This window comes from Malania oleifera, chromosome 7, assembly GCF_029873635.1.
Source record: "Malania oleifera isolate guangnan ecotype guangnan chromosome 7, ASM2987363v1, whole genome shotgun sequence".
Classification (NCBI taxonomy): Eukaryota; Viridiplantae; Streptophyta; class Magnoliopsida; order Santalales; family Ximeniaceae; genus Malania; species Malania oleifera.
This window is the reverse complement of record NC_080423.1, coordinates 5,167,291-5,189,717: the sequence shown is the minus strand read 5'-3', so window position 1 is coordinate 5,189,717 and position 22,427 is coordinate 5,167,291. Positions and strand designations below refer to the sequence as shown.

General features: G+C 38.6%; 1 protein-coding gene across 1 annotated transcript; it reads left to right on the top strand.

Annotated features, from left to right (window-relative positions):
• Nucleotides 1-350: 350 nt before the first annotated feature.
• Nucleotides 351-20,492, top strand: LOC131160664 (ATP-dependent RNA helicase DEAH12, chloroplastic-like). Its single transcript, XM_058116520.1, has 3 exons — nucleotides 351-1,527; nucleotides 14,638-17,776; nucleotides 18,834-20,492. Exons 1-3 carry the CDS (start codon nucleotides 661-663, stop codon nucleotides 20,054-20,056), a joined length of 5,229 nt encoding a protein of 1,742 aa, XP_057972503.1. The 5' UTR covers nucleotides 351-660; the 3' UTR covers nucleotides 20,057-20,492.
• Nucleotides 20,493-22,427: the final 1,935 nt, after the last annotated feature.

The following is a 22,427-nucleotide window of genomic DNA, read 5'->3' as shown; positions in this document are numbered from 1 at the left end:
ATTAAAATTACAAGTAAAGTGATTTGTCATTAAAACATAAGAGTAAATTATGACTCGAGTTAATTGTTGAGATGAATATAGAATGTGAGCTTAATTAATTTGATAAAAATTAATGCAAATTACTTATTTTAAAAAATTAATAATTAATTTTTAAGTATTTAAAATAAGAAATTAATCAATTGTGGGCAACAATTTTAATTTATCAATAAAACTTTAAATTAATTTAAGCCACCAAAATTAGCCAGACAATCACAATATTCCAATGCAACGGTTGTAAAAGGACAAAAGCAAAAGATGAACAAATACTAAAAATAAATTGGCATTATATTAATTGAACGAATCTACTTTATGTTTTATTTTAAATATTTATTTTTAAATTTTAAAAAAGTTTTGCGTAGAAAGAGGATAATTGCCGTCCGGTGGAATCCGGTGTATCAGATACGGCTACTGAGCATGGGTGACGTGGAGCCGGTTGCCTCGTCGGAATTGGTGCTGGCGCCATTAATTACCATTTTAACCCTAAAAGCCTCTCCTCGTCCACGGGGAGTCGGAGCCGACTCCACATCTTTCCTCCTCTGCCCGTTCTCTTTCCCTCTCTCGCTCTCTCTCTCGCTCTCTCTCTTCTTTGATTGCTAGGGTTTTGGCGCTTGATTCTTCTGGATGAGGCAGGCGGGTCCTTACGCCAACGACAGGCCTCAGTTGAGGCCAGCCGGTGCGCGGAGAGGCTTTGTTCCGGCAAACTTCAGGTCAGTACGGCCTCCGTTCCAGCAACGGAGAGAATATGGGTTCCCGCCTCCGGTAGACCCCTTGGACTTCCATAAGGAGGATTCGAACTTCCTCGTCGATCTTGTGTGCGCCGGCGGTGGGTCGCGGAGGACGGATGTGGAGGGCTTAATCTCCAAATGCAAGTCGGTGCCGGAGAATTTTGTCGTTTATGTGTCGGGTACTGTGGCAGCGAGGCTTTTTTTCGGGCAGTGGGTTGAGGCGCGAGAAGCTATGGTTTCGTTCTGGGAACTGAGGCTCGACGGTGCTCATCTTTTCACTCCGAGCATCAAATCGAGTGTTTTGTTGCCGTCAGACGTTGAGGAGCTTCGGGATGCGCTTAAATCCCTATTTGCGGACCGTGTTCGGGGGTTTCTCGACGGGGACGCGGTGAAAGTGTGGCGCAAGAAGCTGGAACATGTCCTCAACGAGATGGCAGAAGTTTCAAGTTTGCTTGGAAAGCCGAATAAACCTGGCGTGGCTGAAGAGCTCGTGAATCAGAGAAAGGGGCTTATTTGTGAGAGGGATTTGATTTTGAATAGGATAAACGAGTTTAAGTCTGCTATGAGCTGTATACTCGCTCATCTTGAAGGAAAAAAATCACAAGACGGCAATGGTGAAGGATTGGAGGTATTTAGGTTCGAAGGTGATTTCAACTGGAGTAGAATTCATTGCCTGATGCTGCGGGAGTGTAAGCGGCTTGAGGATGGTCTGCCAATTTACGCTTTCCGCCAACAAATTCTCCGCCAAATTCAATCCCATCAGGTGTGTTATTTATTTTTCTAATCATCTGTTGAAGATGGTCATTTTTTTGGGCGCTTACTAAGTTTTGTTGGAATTCTGTTGGGGATTACATTGAGTTATTCTCATCAATTCCCGAGTTCTTTTAAAAACCGAGGAAGTAGAGTGCATGCTGAGAGCTTTTCCAAACAGGGAAGTGTGAAGGGAGCTGTGTACGTAAACTATTGATGGATTAGCAGAGGGTGAGGCTTTTGTTTTGTTTTGGGGTGGGGTTGGGTGGGGGGGGGGGGGGGGGGGTGGGTTTTGTTTGGAAGGACGTAAGTGCAATATATCAAGGAACGTTTAATGAAGTCAAACATTCTGTAAAGCTTCAACTGCTGAAGCTTTTGGATAGGTTTGATAAAGTATTTTCAATAAGAAGCATAAACATTGACTGAAAAACAAAGAAAGCTCGATAGCATTCGGTGCAGATATGTTCTTGTTCAGATTAACTTTAAAAAAAAGTTTATGCTCCTTCCAGGTGCTATGTCTTTTCAGCATGGGATGAGTTTTCCAAAATATATCTCTTTCTTTCTCTCTCAATGGGAGAGTTGCACCATTATATACGAGTCCATGAGGAAATATCAAATGTTTGCATCATGCTCTAAAAGATTTTGAGGTTCATGTCTCTTGGGCCTTGACTCAAGTGATGCTTGAAGAAAATGCTTTTGAGGTCTGTTATTGAGGCCTAAGTGATCTGTTAGTACTATTTCAAGCTTTTCTTTATGCGTGTCTCTGTTTCATGCACATGATGATGGAAGTATTCACATGATCTATTTGAATAGGGTTGTCCATGTGGAATTGCATGTGTGTAGTTCAAATGGATTTCATGCTGCCTGTGCCTACACACGGCTGTAAAGTCTGCAATCTACCAAAATTAAAATATATATTTATTTATGGAGAAAACTAGGGAATTTTTGGCTTAAGGAAAAACTTTGGGTTGGCTATGGCAGATAAATGTGTCTCTAAACATAGTGAAATTTACCTTCCATGGGCAGGATCCATGGCTTTACAAATCAGCCATTGCACCGTTACATAGTGGTATTATTGTTGTCTGAAACTATTACTGGACAATGAATTTCTTGATTCACATCTGTATCCCTATATAGATTATAGTTTACTATGGTGTCTTAATGATAATTGTGGTTCATTACAAGTCATTACTATCTGCTAGACTGTAATGTCTTAGACTAGCTGTGAACTGCTTTAACAAAATTTGACACTAATTTTGTACTTCGGGAAAAAAAAATTCAAGCTTTTGAAGCTTGAAAGAGAATTTATAAACAATATTCATCATATTTACAATCTAATAGTTAAGCATATAACTCAATCTAATTTAAGATGAACAAATTGTCTGCTGTGTGGGAGAAGCCGAAAGCATATTTGTAACATGCATCTACATCCTTCAATTGCTACAAAAAAAAAAAAAAAATGTTACAGTTTGAAGCTAGGTAGTCTTTAGTCTTTGCTTCATACTACTTATTCTTTGAGTAGTGTTTTATGCTTTATGCGATATGCTGTGTGTCACAGTCCCACATTAGATGTGTATTAGGGAAATCTTGGACTTATAAGGATGGTTTGGACTTCAACTATGTGAGGCGTCTTTTATAGGGCAAATTCGTGGGGCTAGTGGGCTAAAGCAAATTATTAGCTCACTGGAATTGGGTTCAGGAAATTACATTTGGCATTAGAGTTACCCTGGGAGTACTATCATGTGAGTGGATCCTACACAGAGGTGTAAACCACTATGACGAGGGCGTCAGAGATCAGATAGGAGAGCCTGTCACTGTCCCACATCGGATGTGTGCTAGGGAGATCTTGGACTATAAGGATGATTTGTACTCTAATTATGTGAGGCGCCTTTTATAGGACAAATTTGTGAGGCCAGTGGGCCAAAGCGGACAATACCTCATTGGAATTGGGTCCAAGACCGTTATGCGATATCAGATAGAAAGATGTTACCATGGTCTTAAAGTTCTAGGAAGTTGAAATTTGTGTTGAAGTTTTTGTTATCTATCTCCCTTGAAATTGAAATGACAGTTGATTTCCACCCTATGAAACTTTCGCCAAGATTTCAATGAATCATCCGAAATTTATCGAAATCTTGTAACTTAATTCAAATGTAAAATTTTAACACAAAGTGAAATTGCGATCTTAATTTATCTTATTTTCTATTGAAACAAAAGATATTACAAGGTGATGCAGAGGCAGCATCAAGTTTCTGCAGCCATGGGAGAGATTTGAAGAAATTGAAGGGAGGAAGGAATGGGAAGAGAGGGAGAGGAGATACAAGGGAGGAACTCACGAGTCACTTACAAGTTACAACATGGCTTTCCCACACTATTTATAAGAAAGCCTCTTCACATGAAATTACACACATACCCCTTAAATTACATTACATTACAACATAGCCCTAGAATACACTAACACTACATACAAGCCCCCACATAATAATATACTAATTAAACTAAACACATAATAAACTACTAACTAAACCCAACAATCCTCGATCCGATTCTTCTAAGTATTCTCCAACAAGGAGCTTCCCAAGGTTTTGCTTCTTGTCCTACAACAACTCTCCCCAATTAGTAAAAATTCGACCTCAAATTTTGAAATGTTGGAAGATTAGAACTAAGAGGCAAGCTTGGACTGTTCAAAAGTTTACGCTTGAGTAATACAAGAAACCACGATCCTTTGGCAGCATCTAGACTTGAATTGAGAGTTAGCATCAATAAGCACATCAAGAATGACAAACTTAACAACTAAAATGTATGAAGGAATTTGGATGTCTTCAAACACATTCATTTCCTCTCTTGTATTTTCTTCAAGTTTAGTAGTTGCGACTGAATCTTTGTCTTGGTTGATTGGTAGAGCGAACGTCAAAACAAATTTCTTCCCATTATAGTGGAAGATATATGTGTTCTCATGTCCTTGAGTCGCACCCAAATCATCCAACCAAGGAGAACCAAGGAGTACATCCCAATCTTCATAGATATGATATCACACCAAACATTATCAAAATAAGCACCCATTTGGATAGGAACTGAACATTTTTCATAAACATGTACGGTAGTGTTATCATTCCAAGACCTCTCATAAGGCTTTGGGTGAAGTTCTGGATGAAGATGCATATGAGTGACTCTATTCTGGAAACCACATTCATAAGACATCTTCCATCAATGATGAATTTGCATACATTTCCTCCACACTCGAGAAAGGTGCAGAAAAGATTGAAATTGTGCCCAAGGTATGATAAATGGCATTCCTTTGTCCAATAATTTGCCACCATATTACTGGATTTGTACTTTTATACACTGCAGTATATCACCAAAAGTTCTTAACACACTTGCCCGCAATGCTCAATCTAGTCATGCAAAACCCTAAACTTGACTCCCAATTTTCAAGAACTATCTTTAGTTCACCTTAGATCTTGAAAGTCATGCTGAAATGGAACAAATTCATGTTGAAAATTCACAAAATGCAGCAATATAGGACCTGGTTTTTAGTGCTGGCAGGGATAATTTCTCACTTCTAGCAAATTATCACACTAGCTTGCAAAATATCAAGTCTGGAACCAAAATATCAGGCTGCAAATCAAAATCTCAGGAGAAAACACCACTTTCTTGTGGCTGGAATCAATTTCTCATGATTTTGGAAGCAAGAGAAGACTCCAGCAGATTCCCACTCGCAGGTTGCTGGCACATGGGGCATGCGTGCTGCTGGCAAGGCCCCTCCGACGATGAAACTCTGCCTACTGGTAGATCAGGGGCTGGTGAGTCTGGTGGTGGCATTGTGTTAAGAAAATCACTAGAAGTTAGGGATTCAAGGGGGCAACGGCTTGAATTTTTTTGGCTGGCGCGTGGGGGTCCTCTGGTGGTCGGGCAGCGAAGAAAATTCAGGGTTAAGGCTTTGGTGGGGTTTTTTTTTGTGGGAGTGGGTGGTGTTTTAATATCTAGGCTGGAAATTGGGGTTTCAAAAACTGGGGACACGACTGGAATTTGAAAATTGTCAGAACTGCTTTGTGTTTTTTTATTTATTTTCATACGTTTAAATCCAGCAACACCCCCACACTTTTTAGAAAATTACACTCCACCCCCTGAGTTTTTGAAAATTGCCACAAAACCTTAGAGGCTTAATTTTATTGATGAAATGAACCGTCCGTTAGTTGACCATTAGTCAACTATTAAGTTTTGTAAAAAAATTAAAATTTATCCTTAATAAAATGATATTTGTACCCTTCCACTCGATTTTGATAAGATAAATTAAGAAAATGTCATTAATTTTATGAATTAAGTTTGAAAAATTGATTTGTTAATTACAATATATATATTATGAAAATTAAACTTATAAGCGAATTGAATACTTGGAGACTAAGCTGAGTCAACAAGTTGACATAAAAATCACAACATAATTAAATTATTATTCTAAAAAAATAAAAATTATGAAAAATAAATAAATAATACAAATAATTCAGGAAAAATACTTAAATAATTATATTGTTACAAAATATTTTCTATATACATTTCATGAGAATTAAATGGCTAAATATATCTAAAACAAATAAAACATAGTTTTAAAAAATGGATTTGGGTTAGATGGTTGCTATGTGGCTTGATTTCTGGGTTTTGTTAAATATCAACTTTAGTAACATAACAACTTGAACAAAATTAGGAAAAGTCAGGTGAATTGTCTCATGGTCAACCAATTAATATAAATTTGAGTTTTTTTTATCCATTTAGCATTCATATTTTGCACACAGAGGAACTAACATCCCATTTTATAATTTTAATTTATAAAAAATGAATTTTGAAATTTTATTTTATCTTTTTTTAATTTTATGTTTGATACGTTACCTGAATTTAAAAATATTGAACTATATTTTTTTTGTTTAATGATATGCTTAGTCATTAAATTTTTATGAAAAATTGCATCTAATAAACATTTTGTAGTATTATATTTACTAGGTATTTTTATGCTTTATTAGTAATTTTTATTTTTTCATTTACTTTTTTTAAAAAATTAAAATAATAATCTATAATTTTTTTTTTTTTTTAATGATGATGTCAATGGTTTATCTAAGGCGATTGTAGGGGATGAACTAGTTAATTTGGGAATCAATTAGGTTTTCGAGCCGCTTAGTTTTCAAGACATTTTGTTGATCAATTTTTTCAATTTAATTTATTAAATGTGTGTCATTTGAAAAATATCCTTTTATTATGGTTAAAATTATCTTTTTTTTCACATGTATATAACGATTAACTAATGGTTAACTAATGAAAGTTTCATTTTGTCAGTAAAATTAAGCCTTAGGGGGTTCTTTGGTAGCTTTTAAAAACACGGGGAGTGGAGTGTCTTTTTTTAGAAAAGTTAGGGAGTGTTGTTGGATTTTACCCTTCTATTTTTTATAGGACTTTTTATTTTTTATAAGACTGAAAACCTTCAGAACAGAGAATCAGAAATTGGAGTCAGAGAGTGAGGATGAAAAAAGAGAAACAGTAAGAGACGAAGAACAAGAAGAAGGAAGAATAAGGGAGAAGGGAAGAGAACTGCAGATAAAGAAAAATGAAATCAGAGAGAAGAATTGGGAGAGAAACTGAGAAGGAACAGAAGAAGAAGAATTAAGAAGGGAGGAAGCTGCTGCAAGTAGAAAAGGCAGCAATTGGAGAAGAGAACATTAAGAGAATAAGAACAGAGAGGAAGACAGAGAAATAGAGACAGACCAGAGAAGAAGAAAATGATAAGAATAAGAATAGAGGAGGAAGAAGAAGAGAAGAGTGAAGGGAAAATGATTGGACTGAAATGGAAGAATGGAGATCAAATTTGGGCTCTGATACTAAATGATGCCGGGGTAGCATCAAGATTCTGCAGCCATGGGAGAGATTAGAAGAAATTGAAAAGGGGAAGGAAGGGGACAGGAGGAGGGAGGAGATACAAGGGAGGATCCCATGTTCACTTCTCAAATTCAAATTCCCAACTACTTACAAGTTACAATGTGGCTTTCCCACACTATTTACAAGAAAGTCTCTTCGCTTGAAATTGCACACATACCCCTAAAACTACATTACATTATAGACATATCCCTCGTATACACAAATACTACAAACAAGTCCCCAAATACACATAATATTATACTAGTTAAACTAAACACAAAATAAACTACTAACTAAACCCAACCATTCTTGATCCAATTTTTCTTAAGTATTTTCCAACAAGGTTCTTCCCCTGGTCTTGCTTCTTGTTCTACATCACAAAGGCTTTTGAAATTATATGAAAAACTAAACCTAGATATTAGTGACAACATTTTTTTTAACCTTATGTCTAAATTATCTTTATTTGTATACTATGTATTACTTAAGTGATTTATGAATTTCATTTATATTAACTTAATATGTTTAATACAAATATTATATTAGAACTATTGCACCTCATATTTGATTTATAGTGTATTTGTTCTAAAACTTGCGTTATTATGTTTATTAACCATTTCTAAAGTTTCATAAAAGAATTCCATGCTTCAATGTTTTTTTAAATCCAAACAAAATTTACACTGAAATCGAAATTTCCGTACTTTTTGAAACTTTGAAATTTTAGTGATGCAGGAAAGATGTTAGAATATATATATATATATATATATATATATGTATGTATAGATAGATAGATAGATAGATAGATAGAATTGTGAGAATTAGAAGAAGAAGAGGGAGGAGGAGAAGAAGATAAGAAGAAGAAAAAGAAGAAGAGAAGCAGCAGCAGCAGCAGGAATACAGAACAGAGAGAAGAACAGAGAAAGGGAGGGAACAGAACAGGGGTGAGAGACAGAATTAGAAGAGAGGAGAAGGAAGAAGGAGAGGAGAGGAGGAGGAGGAAGAGGAAGAGGAAGAGGAAGAAGAAGAAGAAGAGCAGAGCCTGCAAGAGAGAGAGAGAGAGAGAGAAACAGCAAGGGAAACTGCAATCTGATTCAAACAATAACTGTACAATAACTTGCATGTCCAGCACTTATACCACTAATACAACTAACACATATTTACAAATAGGATCCAACTAAACACACAATTACAAATACTAAAATCCCTAAAAATACAAAGAAGTCAGACAGAATTAAAAGAGAGAAGAGAAGGAAGAAGGAGAAGAATGAGAAAGGGAGAGAGAAACAGAGAGGGAAACTGCAATCTGATTCAAACAATTACTTGCATGTCCACACTTATACGACTAATACAACTAACACATATTTACAAATAGGACCCAACTAAACACATAATTACAAATACTAAAGTCCCTAAAAGTCCAAAGACGTCAAACAACTTCGCTTCCCTCAAGGTGGCAAAGACCTCATGAAGATGTATCAAATGCTCCTCCCTTGATTTACCATAGACCAGTATATCATTAAAGTAGACCACTAGGAACTTTCCTATGAATGGTTGTAGAATATGTGTCATAACCCTCATAAAAGTGCTAGGTGCATTAGAAAGTCCAAATGGCATGACCAACCACTTGAATAAACTATTCTGGGTCTTAAAAGCCGTTTTCCATTCATTTCCCGATCTAATTCTAATTTGGTGACACCCACTATGTAGGTCAATCTTGGAGTACCAACTAGAGCCAGCTAGCATGTCAAGCATATCCTCGAGTCTAGGGATAGAAAACCTATACTTGATGGTGATTTTGTTGATGACTCTGCTATCCACACATCCTCCACGATCCATCTTTTTTTTTTTTGGCGTCAGGAGAGCTAGTACAACACATGGACTAAGGCTATGTCTCACAAAGCCCTTGTCAATGAGTTCTCCTACCTTCCACTTCAATTGAGCACACTCTTTAGGGTTCATCCTATAATATGGCAAGTTGGGTAGCTGTGAACCTGGAATGAGATCTATGGCATGCTGAATGTCTAGCATGGGTGGTAGCTCACTAGGTAACACACTAGGCACTACATCAGGGAACTCAGCTAGCAACTCTCCTACCCTAGGTGGGCACTCACATAAAGACTCTTGCTCCTCCTTAGAAGGAACCTCTCGAGTGATGACAGCTAAAATGAACCTATTTTTTAAGCTTTGTTGTTCAAAAGTCCTATGATCAAGCAAGTGAACATTTCTTTGAATTGGGGCTTGATGGGCTATCTTGTTTCTTAACTTAGGATCTTCGGGGGTGGGCTTGGTAGGGGTCAAAATGATGTTCTTATCTTTGAGCCTAAACACATAAGTGTTTTTTCCTACCATGATTAGTGACATCATGATCAAATAACCACGGTCGCCCTAACAGGATATAGGACACATCCATCTCGAGTACATCACAATAGACCTTATCCTTATAATCTTCCATTTGGATGGGTACAAGACACCTCTCGGTAACAGGTAGATTTGTCTTGTTTACCCAATTCACCTTAAAAGGATAAGGGTGTGGCCTTCCTTTAAGGTTTAATCTTCCTAGAGCAGCCTTGGATATCACATTCATGCTACTACCCCCGTCAATAACAAGCTTACATCTCCTCTCTCCACAACAAATGAAAGTTTGGAAAATAGTGGTCCATCTCCACTTCTCACTATCCATGGTAGTGGATAAAGACACACCTAACCACACTAACATGGTGGTCATCTTCCTCAAAATCATCTACAAGCTCCCCCACATCTCTCGAGCACTCAAAAACATGTATAGCATGATCCTCACAATCCCACGCTCTTAAGCTAAAGCTCGTTGGGGACAGCGGGCAGCAATATGAACTGTAGCATGGCAATGATGGCACTGCACAGATGAGCTACTAGCTTGAGGAATGCTGGGTCCACTAGAGCGAACAATATGATGTGACTCTATTTTCTTTGCAAGACTCTCTTTAGGGGTAAATTGAGGGATGGTAGGCCTAGGGTGAGGAAAGAATTTGGACTAATGTGACTCACTCACCTGGGATGAAGACCTATGAGAGCTCTTAAGGTATCTTTTGATGGCAAGTGTATTTTGATAGGCTGCCTCTAAGGACTCTGGAGAGAACAACTCAACCTCTCGCCCGACATCCTCCTTAAGACCATTCACAAATCTCGCTACATTGTGATGTGTGACCTCAACAACATCACTCCTAAGCATTGGCTTCTCAAATCAATCAATGTAGCTAGCTATAGTGCAAGAGCTCGCTAAACAGCTGGCTCCTAAAGGAAGGAGGGATGTCTTCTTATTTCCAGTCTTTGTCTCATTACTTCCCATTGGGTAATTCGAGGTTCACCTAACCTTTCTAGGGTTTGTTGTACAGTTTGCCAATACTTCTTTGCTGGCCCTACAAGTTCCATCTGGGCAAACCAAACTTTATACTCACCCTGTATACAGTACCAATTAAAGAAGTTCTCCATCTCCGATACCTAGTCTAAAAACGAGCTTGGGTTTTCCCATCATAAGCACGCACATCCACCTTGACCTTTTTTTGTCACATCTCCATAGTCTTCCCAACCCTGCCTAGGGGAATGCGGAGCATGCCTGGGGTTAGGTTGGTGCCCTGCATCATTAAACTCCTCAATGTTACCTTTCTCAAACCTAGACTCTAGATTAACTTGAGGCTGGGGGGGCTGAATTGGCCCACCAGTCTGTTTTGGTGCCTGACTCATATTGTTAGGCACTAGAGGAACCCCGAGAGTAAGAAGGATACCCTGGGCTGATCCTATTGAATATGGGGAGTCATTAGGGTGCCTAACAGATGGCTCTATGTCTTCCACAACAAGGCGCTTACCTAACATCTTCAAGACTTGGTCAAATTGTTGCGTGAGGGGCCCAAACTTTTGGTCCACAGACTCCTGAAGAGTGTCCAATCGGGCAGGCAAGGACTGGGTGTCAATGGATGCAAGTTCGTTGGGGTAAATGATTTTGTTGGTGACCATGGTTAATGCAATATGCTACAATTATGCTGAGGTGGACTAAACTTGACTATGAATGATGTGAATCCTAAAATTGCTACAATGCACAAACATAAAACTATAGAACATAATGCATATGAATGAATATGAGCACACCTAACATGGCAACATGGGATTGACTATGTATGGATATGAACAAGGAAGCAATGATGAGTTAGCTAGGGGAATGTACAGAACAAAGTCGCAGTATTTTTTTTATTCTAGGGGTAATAAGAAACTTGGAAGTATGCAACTACGAGTTTTCCCTAGTCATACAAACAATAGTCAAGAAAATGCGAGAGTTTGTTCACCCTTCCAAGGATGAGCACAACTTGAGTTTGCCATCGAATTCCAATGTTAGACCAGCAATTTTTCAAGTCCCTACCCCCCGATTCTTAGGAAAGCAGCTGTCAAACAGTAGATGGAACTCAATCTGACTGCTGACGAGGCTTCAAAAGTCTGAAATTTGGTCAGGTTGCCCAATATTAGGCTGTATGTGATCTTAGGAATGCAAACCAAGCTTGATAACTAAATTTCTCCTCTGACAGCTTCATAAGCTTAGGAAACAAGTCAAATTCTCGAAGCAAGAAGTAATTTCTCGCGAGTCTGGGCAAAACAGAAGAACTCCAGCAAGTTAGCAACTTCCCCATGCTTGTGGCTGGTGCGTGGAGCGCGTGATCCGCCAGTGAGGGACCTCTGGCAATGGGGTTCTGGCTGGGGGTAAATCAGGAGGTCAGGATTCCAGTGGTCACTGTGCAGGAAAAAAAAATGCAGGAAATGGGGGAATTAGAAGGGCTGCTGGCTGGGTTAGTTTCAGGTGGTGCGTGGAGGCCACTTCCTTATCTGTTGGGGATGAAATTGTAGGGGAAGGGGTTTCGGGGGTGTCTGATTGTTGTGGTAAGGGAGGTGTTGTGGTTTGGTTGGTGGAAAAGGGTGTTAGAGTTTTAGGGACACAACTGGTATTTTCTGGGAAGTTTCGGCAGTGTACATTGTTTGAATTTCTGGGAATTCAGACTTTGAATGATTGTGTGGTGATCTTGGTGCACTCTGATACCAATTTGATGCAGGACAGATGTTAGAATATATATATAGGATTGCAATAGATTTATACTCCAATAAATTGGTGACCAGCAACAGCTACAAGGATGCTCTCCCTTTAGCGACAAAAGAACCAATTTAACATTTAGCATGTTTGGCATGTGCTGTGTGTAACTTGACTTTAATTTTGGTAAAATCATATGACATTAATATGTAAGGTTTTGGAGTCTAAACATGTGAGTTTTTAAGTTTTGACAAGTTTTCTGATCTCATAAACAAATTCACAAATGTGACATCTGTTCTGTGTTACGAACATCTGAAGCAACTGCAGCCATTGCTATTATGCAGGCCCTAAACGCCACTTTTTAGAACTATTGTTAGGACCATAAACAATTTTCTTATGCTTATCATTACTTCCTCGGCTACATTTTCTCCCTTTTATTGATTGTAAGATTGATTGAAATTCTGTTTGAGACTTTGTTTATGTGGCTGTTAATTGAATTTTTAGTTGGTTTGACTAGTTCACTTTTTTTTTTTGATAGCAAAAGAAGAGATTTCATTAGAAAGAGAAGAATTTGCAAAGAGGAGAATTAACATCTCCAGTCAAAATTCTGGAAAAATCCAGAAAATGGAACTAAAAACACCCAAAAAAAAAAAAAATGAAATGTCAAAGCAAAAATTCCTCCAATATCGCTGAATTTCTGAAAAGCTCACTCCCCTAAAGAATCCAAAGCCAATGCACCATAAAGAGGCCAAGTAATGTATCTTCCCCCAAGCCAGCTGCCTATTCAATATTTTTTCCTGAAAAAGTCTGTGCGTTGTGCTCCAACCTAAACCACACAGCACTGCAAATATTCTACATTTCCAAAGGGCAGTCCTATCCTTCCATCATTCCTTCCACTGACGCTGAACAAACCCATGATTCTTCACCCAACACGCCAAATAATTTACTCCAGATGCTCCAAGCAAAATCAGTGTAAGAACAAATGAGGTGCTGACTCAGAATTCGAATATAAAGCACACAAACATCTGGAGATAAGGCCTTCAACGAATCAATGGTATCCTGATTTGCAACAGATTATTAGTATTGATTCTATTAAGGTTTGACTAGTTCACATTTCAATATAGATGGTTCACAACTTTGAACAATTTTTATTTTGAGGCAGGTTCAACTTATGATTGGTGTAAAATTGGCTGTGATTACACTTCTCAATGTTTTTTTCTGTGGGCTTCACAATTTCACAATCCATATCATTTGAATTAGGCACTATCTATGTTCGTTATGTTGATTAAAATTTGTTGCCTATTTGATTGAATGGCTGCCTTTTATTATGAATAAAAGATTAATTCAAGCACTAATTTTGAGCAGTATTTGGATGAGATGCATGGGGTGATTGTATGGAAGTAACCCACGAATTCTAATCGTCTTAACATTTCATATGCATGGAGTGAATAAGATGATGACATGATCCTATAGTGGGATTGTCAAAATGTGGATCGCACAAAAACTATAGAGATGTAATCATAAAGGAGTTCTTGCTAGAGTTATGGTACTATGAACATCGATGCGCATGGAGAGTTTTGCATGTCTTGCTCTGTTACTAATTGGAGTTATAAGATCACGAACAATGTTTAACAGTGGTATGCTGCTGCTATTCTATGGAGGATAACTGCTACAAATTTTGAACAGTGACTTAAATTAAGTGGAGAATTTCAGTGCAAGAAGTAAATGTCTCTTATGGAAGCTTTTTATATATTTCCCCATTTCCCATGTTACTTAATATTGTTAACTTGTATATTTTAAATAATTTTCATCTCCGATTTGGGAAAAAAGTCATATATTTTCATATTTTTCATAATTTTTAATGATTCATTTGTATATTTTTTATATATAAAAACAAAAATATTCTGATTTTTCCCCATCACGTCAATCTATTGTACTTGTGTGTGGGTCATAACTTTTTTGGGTTCTTGGTTGATGGTTATGGCTCAAGATTAGATAGTAACACATGAAATGACAAGGATAAACCGTTTCTATTAAAGTTTCTTTAATATAGAATATTGTTGTATTGTTGGCTAGTTTATTTGTTCTTCCTTGATTTTGGTTCTTCTTTGCCTAGAGTAGCGACCTTGCTATTCTGCTTAAATTTGCTTTTCTTGTTTCTATTGATTGCCATTTGTGCAGATAATGGTGTTGGTTGGAGAGACTGGTTCAGGAAAGAGCACACAGTTGGTTCAATTTCTTGCTGATTCAGGTGTAGCTTCCACTGAGTCCATTATATGCACTCAGCCTCGTAAGATTGCTGCCATCTCGTTGGCACGCAGGGTTGCAGAAGAAAGTAGTGGGTGCTATAAAGATAATTCAATTATCTGCTGTCCTGCATATTCATCAATTCGACAATTTGACTCCAAGGTAATATATATGACTGACCACTGTTTACTGCAGCACTACATGAGTGATAAGAAATTTTCTGGGATTTCATGCATTATTGTTGATGAGGCTCATGAAAGAAGCTTGAACACTGATCTCCTTTTGGCATTGGTTAGAGACTGTCTTCTTCAAAATCATGATTTGAGGCTTCTCATAATGTCTGCCACAGCTGATGCAAAGCAGCTTTCAGATTATTTTTTTGGTTGTAATACCTTTCATGTGGTCGGGAGAAGCTTTCCAGTTGATCTCAGGTATGTTCCTTCTGAGTCTGAAGGATCTTCTGGTTCTGGTATTGTTGCTTCATATGTTTCTGATGTTTTGAGGATGGTGGCCGAGATCCATAAAACAGAGAAAGAAGGGACCATTCTTGCCTTTTTAACTTCTCAGATGGAAGTGGAATGGGCTCGTGAAAATTTTAGGTCTGCTTCTGCAGTTTCTTTAGCTTTGCATGGAAAACTTTCATATGAAGAACAATTTCGAGTTTTCCAGAACTATTCAGGGAAAAGAAAAGTTATATTTGCCACAAATCTTGCTGAGACATCATTGACTATTCCAGGTGTTAGATACGTGGTTGATCCAGGCATGGTTAAGGAGAGTCGGTTTGAACCTGGATCTGGCATGAATATCCTCCGAGTTTGCAGGACCAGCAAAAGTTCTGCTAATCAACGAACCGGCCGTGCTGGGAGAACAGAACCTGGAAAGTGTTACAGGCTCTACTCAGAAGGTGATTTTGAATTGATGCCGCCACATCAAGAACCCGAGATTTGTAGGGTTCATCTTGGTGTCGCTGTTCTAAGGATTCTTGCTTTGGGAATGAAGAATGTCCAAAATTTTAATTTTATTGATGCACCTAGTGCCAAAGCCATTGACATGGCCACTAGGAACCTGATTCAGTTAGGAGCTATTACTTGGAAAAATGAGGAGTTGGAATTAACTGAGGATGGTCATCACCTGGTTAAATTGGGTATTGAGCCGCGGCTTGGTAAACTAATTCTTGGTTGCTTTAGGGATCAGTTGGGTAGAGAAGGCCTTGTTCTTGCTGCTGTTATGGCGAATGCCAGTAGCATATTTTGCAGGGTTGGTAATGGTGAGGATAAGCTAAAATCTGACTGCCTCAAGGTGCAATTTTGCCACTGCAATGGTGACCTCTTTACCCTGCTCTCAGTTTACAAGGAATGGGAGAGTTTGCCAAGTGAGAAGAAAAATAAATGGTGTTGGGAGAACAGCATCAACGCCAAATCTATGAGGAGATGCCATGAAACTGTGATTGAATTGGAGCAGTGCCTCCAAAATGAAATTAATTTCATAATTCCAAGTTACTGGCATTGGAATCCTCATCAGCTTACTTTTTATGATAAAAAATTGAAAAAAAATATTCTCTCTTCCCTTGCGGAAAATGTAGCCATGTACTCTGGATATGATAGACTTGGTTATGAGGTAGCTTTAACTGGACAGCATGTTCAGCTCCATCCTTCATGTTCGTTGTTAATATTTGGTGAGAAGCCACAATGGGTAGTCTTCAGTGAGATCCTATCAATTTCTAACAAATATTTGGTCTGTGTAACTGCATTTGACTTTGAATCTATATCAACCCTCTTTCCTCCGCCATTGTATGATGTTGGTAAGATGGAGAGTCAGAAGCTGCAGGTGAGGATAATCAGTGGCTTTGGGAGTACTCTCCTAAAAAAGTTTTGTGGTAAGTTCAACAATAGTCTGCATCAACTTGTTTCACGTATCCGGACAGCTTGTATGGATGAAAGGATTGGCATTGAAGTCAAGATTAATCAGAATGAGATTCTGTTATATGCTTCTTCACATGATATGGAGAAGGCTTTTTTCCTTGTAAATGATGCACTGGAGTATGAACGTAAATGGCTACAGAACGAATGCACAGAGAAATGCTTATATCATGGAGGACCTGGTATCTCTCCTTCTGTGGCTCTGTTTGGAGCTGGTGCTCAGATCAAGCATCTGGAACTTGAAAAGAGATGTTTGACTGTTGATGTATCTTATTCAAATGTGAACTCTATTGATGACAAGGAGTTATTGATTTTCTTTGAGAAATATACCTATGGCAGTATTTGTGCGATCCACAAGTTCACTGGCAGTGGACAAGATAGTGAGGACAAAGAAAAGTCTAGCAAAATAACATTTCTTTCTCCTGATGCTGCTAGAAAAGCTGCCGAGCTAAATGGTTTTGAATTCAAAGGTACCATTTTGACTGTAATTCCTTCTCGAATGTATGGAGGTGATCATAAGATGTTCTCTTTTCCTGCTGTAAAAGCAAAAGTTTATTGGCCTCGTAGGCGCAGCAAAGGGTTTGCTATTGTTAAATGTAATGTAAGTGATGTTAGTATTATGGTTGCTGAATTCTCTAGCCTGTATATATTGGGAAATAATGTTCGTTGTGAGGTTGGTCAGAAGTCTGCGGACAGCGTTGTGATAAGCGGAATTGACAAAGATATTTCAGAAGCTCAAATTTTAGATATTCTGAGGAAAGCTACGAATAGGAGAATTCTAGATTTTTTCTTGGTGAGAGGAGATTGTGTAGAAAGTCCACCCTGTGGTGCTTGTGAAGAAGCACTTCTTAAAGAGATCTCTCATTTCATGCCTAAAGGGAACCCTCATGGCAATCGTTGCCGAATTCATGTCTTCCCACCCGAACCGAAGGATTGTTTCATGAGAGGTATGATCACATTTGATGGAAGACTACATTTGGAGGCAGCAAAAGCTTTAGAACAAATTGAAGGGAAGGTATTGCCTGGATGTTTTTCGTGGCAGAAGATAATGTGCCAGCGGTTGTTTCATAGCTTTGTATCCTGTCCTGCACCTGTCTATTTTGTAATCAAGAAGCAACTGGATTCTTTACTTGCAAGATTTAGGCGTCAAAAAGGTGTTTCATATGCAATAGTGATTTTGCTTCCTTGATGTGTGTTTCTTTCCTATATGTATACATATAAATCTGACTGATATTTATCTTTGTTTTACATCTGCTTAGTTTTCACCCTTTGCCGGAAGTTGTGAGATTATTAGTTCGTTTCATCATTTTGTTCTTATTTATCCTTCTGCTTCCTTTTATGCTCTGTTTCTGTTGGATTCTTGTGAAGTTTTTATTTCACTGATCATATCATTAGCTTGATATCCGTAATATGAGCTGTTTATTTTTACAATGATAGCTATTATGATATATACAGTGTTGCCGGCTTTTTATTTTGTGTTGCTTAAGATTATAATGCTCCGACAAAATCACCTGTGTGCCAACATGCACTCTGATTCAAGAACTTATCCTATCATATTATTTTCAAAAATCTGATCTCAACCATCTTTGCAGTTGGCATAGGCTGCAATTCTGCTTTTTGTGTTATAATGAATTTAGTTTGCCTGCCCCAAGTTTCTCCCAATTACTTTTGATTTGTGGATATTTTCGTAGTTATATTTTGTGATTATAATATTCTTGCCTGTTTTTTGTTATTATTAGGAAACCTCTTATGTTATCCATGCATGATTTGCTTGCTTTTGACAAGTTTGCATTAATTGGTGCCTATAAACTCGTGAGATTGGTTTACCGGGATAGCATCTGGTTGGTGCATTTCTTGCTCGTCAGTTTAAATTGATGCAACTTTGGTTTCAAAAGCAGGTAAAGCATCTGGAAAATTGAACAAAGCAATATGCTTAGGACTCATTCCATGCAAGAAACTACTTGTTATCTTACATATATTTAACAGATGGCGCATTACATCTGTTCTGAACTGTTTATTCTGTTTTTTTCTTGGTTGAAATTTTGATGCTGGACATATGGCTATAATTATTTAGTCACCTGCTTATTAATTCCTTATGGTACCTGTTCTGATTGCTTTAATTTGAGGGCGATGAGTGTTTAAACACTTCAGTATTATGGAGTTAATATGGGATATGTAATAATTGAGTGCTGAATCTGCTGATCTTCTCAGGTGTAGAGTGCAATCTGGACAGGAATGAGAATGGTTCATATCGAGTTAAGATATCTGCAAATGCTACAAAAACTGTGGCAGAACTGAGAAAACCTCTGGAAGAGCTCATGAAAGGAAAGTCCATGGAGCATTCCAGCCTCACTCCAACCATTCTTCAGCTTCTCTTCTCCAGAGATGGGATGGTACTGATGAAGTCAATTCAGCGAGAGACAGGAACCTTCATTATTTTTGACAGGCAGAGCTTAAATGTGAAAGTATTTGGTCCTGCGGACAAAATTGTTGTTGCTGAGCAGAGGTTGATTCAATGTCTCCTGACCCTCCATGAAAGTAAGCAACTTGAAATCAGTCTCCGGGGAAGGGATCTACCTCCTGACCTGATGAAGCAAGTCGTTAAGGTATTTGGACCAGAACTCCATGGGCTCAAAGAGAAGGTTCCTGGGGCTGAGTTTACTCTTGATGCCCGCCGTCACATGATCTACATTCATGGTAATAAAGAACTGAAGCAAAAAGTAGAACATGCAGTTCAGGAAATTGCAGAGATGACAAGTGGTGGTCATTCAGCTGAGAGGCTTGATGGTGAAGTCGCTTCCTGCCCTATTTGCCTGTGTGAACTGGAGGACAGCTACCAGGTGGAAGCTTGTACACATTCCTTCTGCCGGCTGTGCTTGGTGGAGCAGTGTGAATCTGCAATAAAAAACCAGGACGGTTTCCCAGTCTGCTGTGCTAATGAAGGTTGCAGGGCTCCCATCTTGCTTACGGACTTGAGGTCCCTACTGTCGTGTGATAAGTTGGAGGAGCTTTTTAGGGCTGCCATGGGAGCATATGTAGCATCAAGTGGGGGCATGTACAGGTTTTGCCCCTCACCGGACTGCCCTGCAGTGTACCGAGTGGCAGATCCAGGAACAGACGGGGAGCCTTTTCTGTGCGGGTCATGCTATGCGGAGACTTGCACTAGGTGTCACATGGAGTACCATCCATTCCTTTCATGTGAGAGGTACCAGGCATACAAGGAAGACCCAGACTCCTCTCTGAAGGAGTGGTGCAAGGGAAAGGAAAATGTCAAGCTGTGTCCTGTCTGTGGACACACAATTGAGAAGGTGGATGGGTGCAACCATATAGAGTGCAGGTGCGGGAAGCACATCTGCTGGAACTGCTTGGAGTTCTTCGGGACTAGCGATGACTGCTATGGCCATTTGAGGTCTGTACACCAAGCCATCATATAAACATATGAATCTGAAACAAGCTAGGGCCTGTTCAGTTGTGAACAAGATTAATTTTTCATTTCCAGATTTTCAAATACTTATCAAAAATGTCACCGTGTTTTTTAAAGATTTCTATAGGAAATCTAGAAACCAAATACAAATTTTAGAGAAACTAGAAACAAGGTGGCATTTTTTGTAATTATTTGAAAAGTGGAAATGATAAAAATGGAGCTGTTTTCCTAAGCATGGCCTTAATGTTTATATGACTTGCCATCTGTGTATATATAAATTGTGTATAGAGTAAAACCATCATATGTGCATGTTCAGTCCATCAGCATCTGACCTCAAGGGCCACTTAAGGATTGCACTCTTGCCCTTTATTTCTGTTCCTTTCACCCATTTGTTAAAGAGTAGTACTAATCCAGAATATGGTATCACAGTGTGTGCCTTACGAGCCTGCAAGGAGCGAAATAGTAATTTGACAACAGAAATAACCCAACTTTTTCATTATTAAATAGCTAACCCTGCTTAGCTTTGTTTCTGCAACAAGCGTGCATCTTTTTTTGAATTTATGTGTGATTTGGCGTGTCTGTTAATTGCACAAGTAGTCCTTAAGAGTTATATTTAATTGTTTTCCAATTTGTGATATTTTTAACTTTGGAATTTTAGTTCTTTTAAACTCGCATTCAAATTGTTAGGTGTTAGGTTATCATTGTAAGTGTGGATTTATTCATACGCATAAAGTTTCCATTATGCCTCTATTTGCTATGAACTTTTTATAAATATAAACTACATTCATAGTGCCTTAATCATCCTTCTGTTTACACAAGAGTTGGCACTTATTATTCTTAGAATGGTTTTGAAATTAGAATGAATAATTAATTTAGCAACCACTTATTAGTAATTTGTTATTAACTATTAAACCTGTTAACTAGAAATAATACTAAGAAAATATCGAACTCCTATTACCATTAAAACTATTGACTAATGGCTTGGGAAGAAGGGTTTTAGACTCAATTCCAATTCATGTGACCATCTCTCAAGAACTCTCTAAATGAATAAGTTGAAGTTAAGAAGTTTTGCCAATTAACAGAATAGTATTGGCTCTTGTAAATGCCAACCAAAACAGGAGAAAGCATTAGGTCATAATAATGTTAAAACTTTCTAGAAAATTTCCAACTTTGGCACAAAAAAATCTGTGTCTAAAAGCTTTGATTATCACTGATTTTCTTAGAATACGAACTTTTGAGTTTCATTGATTAATATTACTCTGAACACAATAATTTAGTCACATTCAAATCTTGATCATGATTTTTTGAATTGATACTCCTAGTTCTCTTATGTACATATACATGCATACACATATATCTCAGAAGAAGTATCTATAACCAAAAGCTAAGCCCACACCGGCTATGCCCAAGCAGAGGGCCAAAGCAGCTATCTCCGCTGTGCCAACTCTCCCATCCTCACCACAATTGTCCTCCTGCTTCACCAACTCGCTAGCCCATTCTAGTTGTTGGAGCTTCGTCTCCATCTGCGAGACTTGAAGCTCAAGCAACTTCACCCACTGCCGATATGCAAACACCCGCAGTGAGTCCTCCACCAAGGCATTGTAGAGCCTGTCCCTCTCCTTGGCAATCTCAGCCCCCACCCTATCTGCTTCTCTTGTCCTCGCCTGCGACAGCCACAGCGCCTTCAAGAGCTCACTGGCGTTGCCTTCTCTGCTGCAGAACACCTTGGCGGGCGGAGGCAAGTCGCAGTTCTGCAGGAGGTAAATGCTGGTAGGTGGTGGCCTCTGAGAGAGCAGGAGGCCCATTACCATGTGATCACCTTCCATGAATTGTTCACCAAATAGGGATTGCCCTCGGGAGTTTTGGAGAAGAAGGATTTGATTTGAGGTTGAGGCGTGGAAGGAAGGCTTGAGTGGTTGGTGGTTGAAGTAACTTGGATTGAGGAAGAAGTGCTGGCTGTCAAATGGGAAAATCCATTTCTTGCGTGGGGAGGCAAGCATGCATGCCTATAAGAACTTCCACAAGGAGAAAGAAACTGATGCTTCTACAATACAAAAGCTGGGGGAAACTGTTTGGATAGTGTGAAAGTGCTGCAAAGCATCCTGGGGTTGCTTTCTTTCCCTTGAGAAAACAGAAGAATTCTGGACTGGGGGACTCCAGCCATTTGGGAAAGTTCGGGGAATAAAGCCACACAGTTTGCCTCCAGTTCCTTTCCCCAGGAAACAAAGGAAAAAAAAAAATATTGAGACTGTTTGGCTATTGAGAAAGTGCTGGAAATGAAAATAGGCTGGATAGATGATGACCCGACCAATTTGGGAATTTTTGGGAATAAAGCCAAAAAAGAGTTTTCTTAATGGGATTGAAATAAAAGTTAGCATTGG

What these genes read in the sequence shown, in the direction of transcription:
- LOC131160664 (XM_058116520.1), top strand. Translation starts at nt 661, where the DNA reads ATGAGGCAGGCGGGTCCTTACGCCAACGACAGGCCTCAGTTGAGGCCA. An exon ending in GCCAAATTCAATCCCATCAG is followed by an intron (nt 1,528 to 14,637) that starts GTGTGTTATTTA and finishes CCATTTGTGCAG; the next exon opens with ATAATGGTGTTGGTTGGAGA. An exon ending in AAGATTTAGGCGTCAAAAAG is followed by an intron (nt 17,777 to 18,833) that starts GTGTTTCATATG and finishes TGATCTTCTCAG; the next exon opens with GTGTAGAGTGCAATCTGGAC.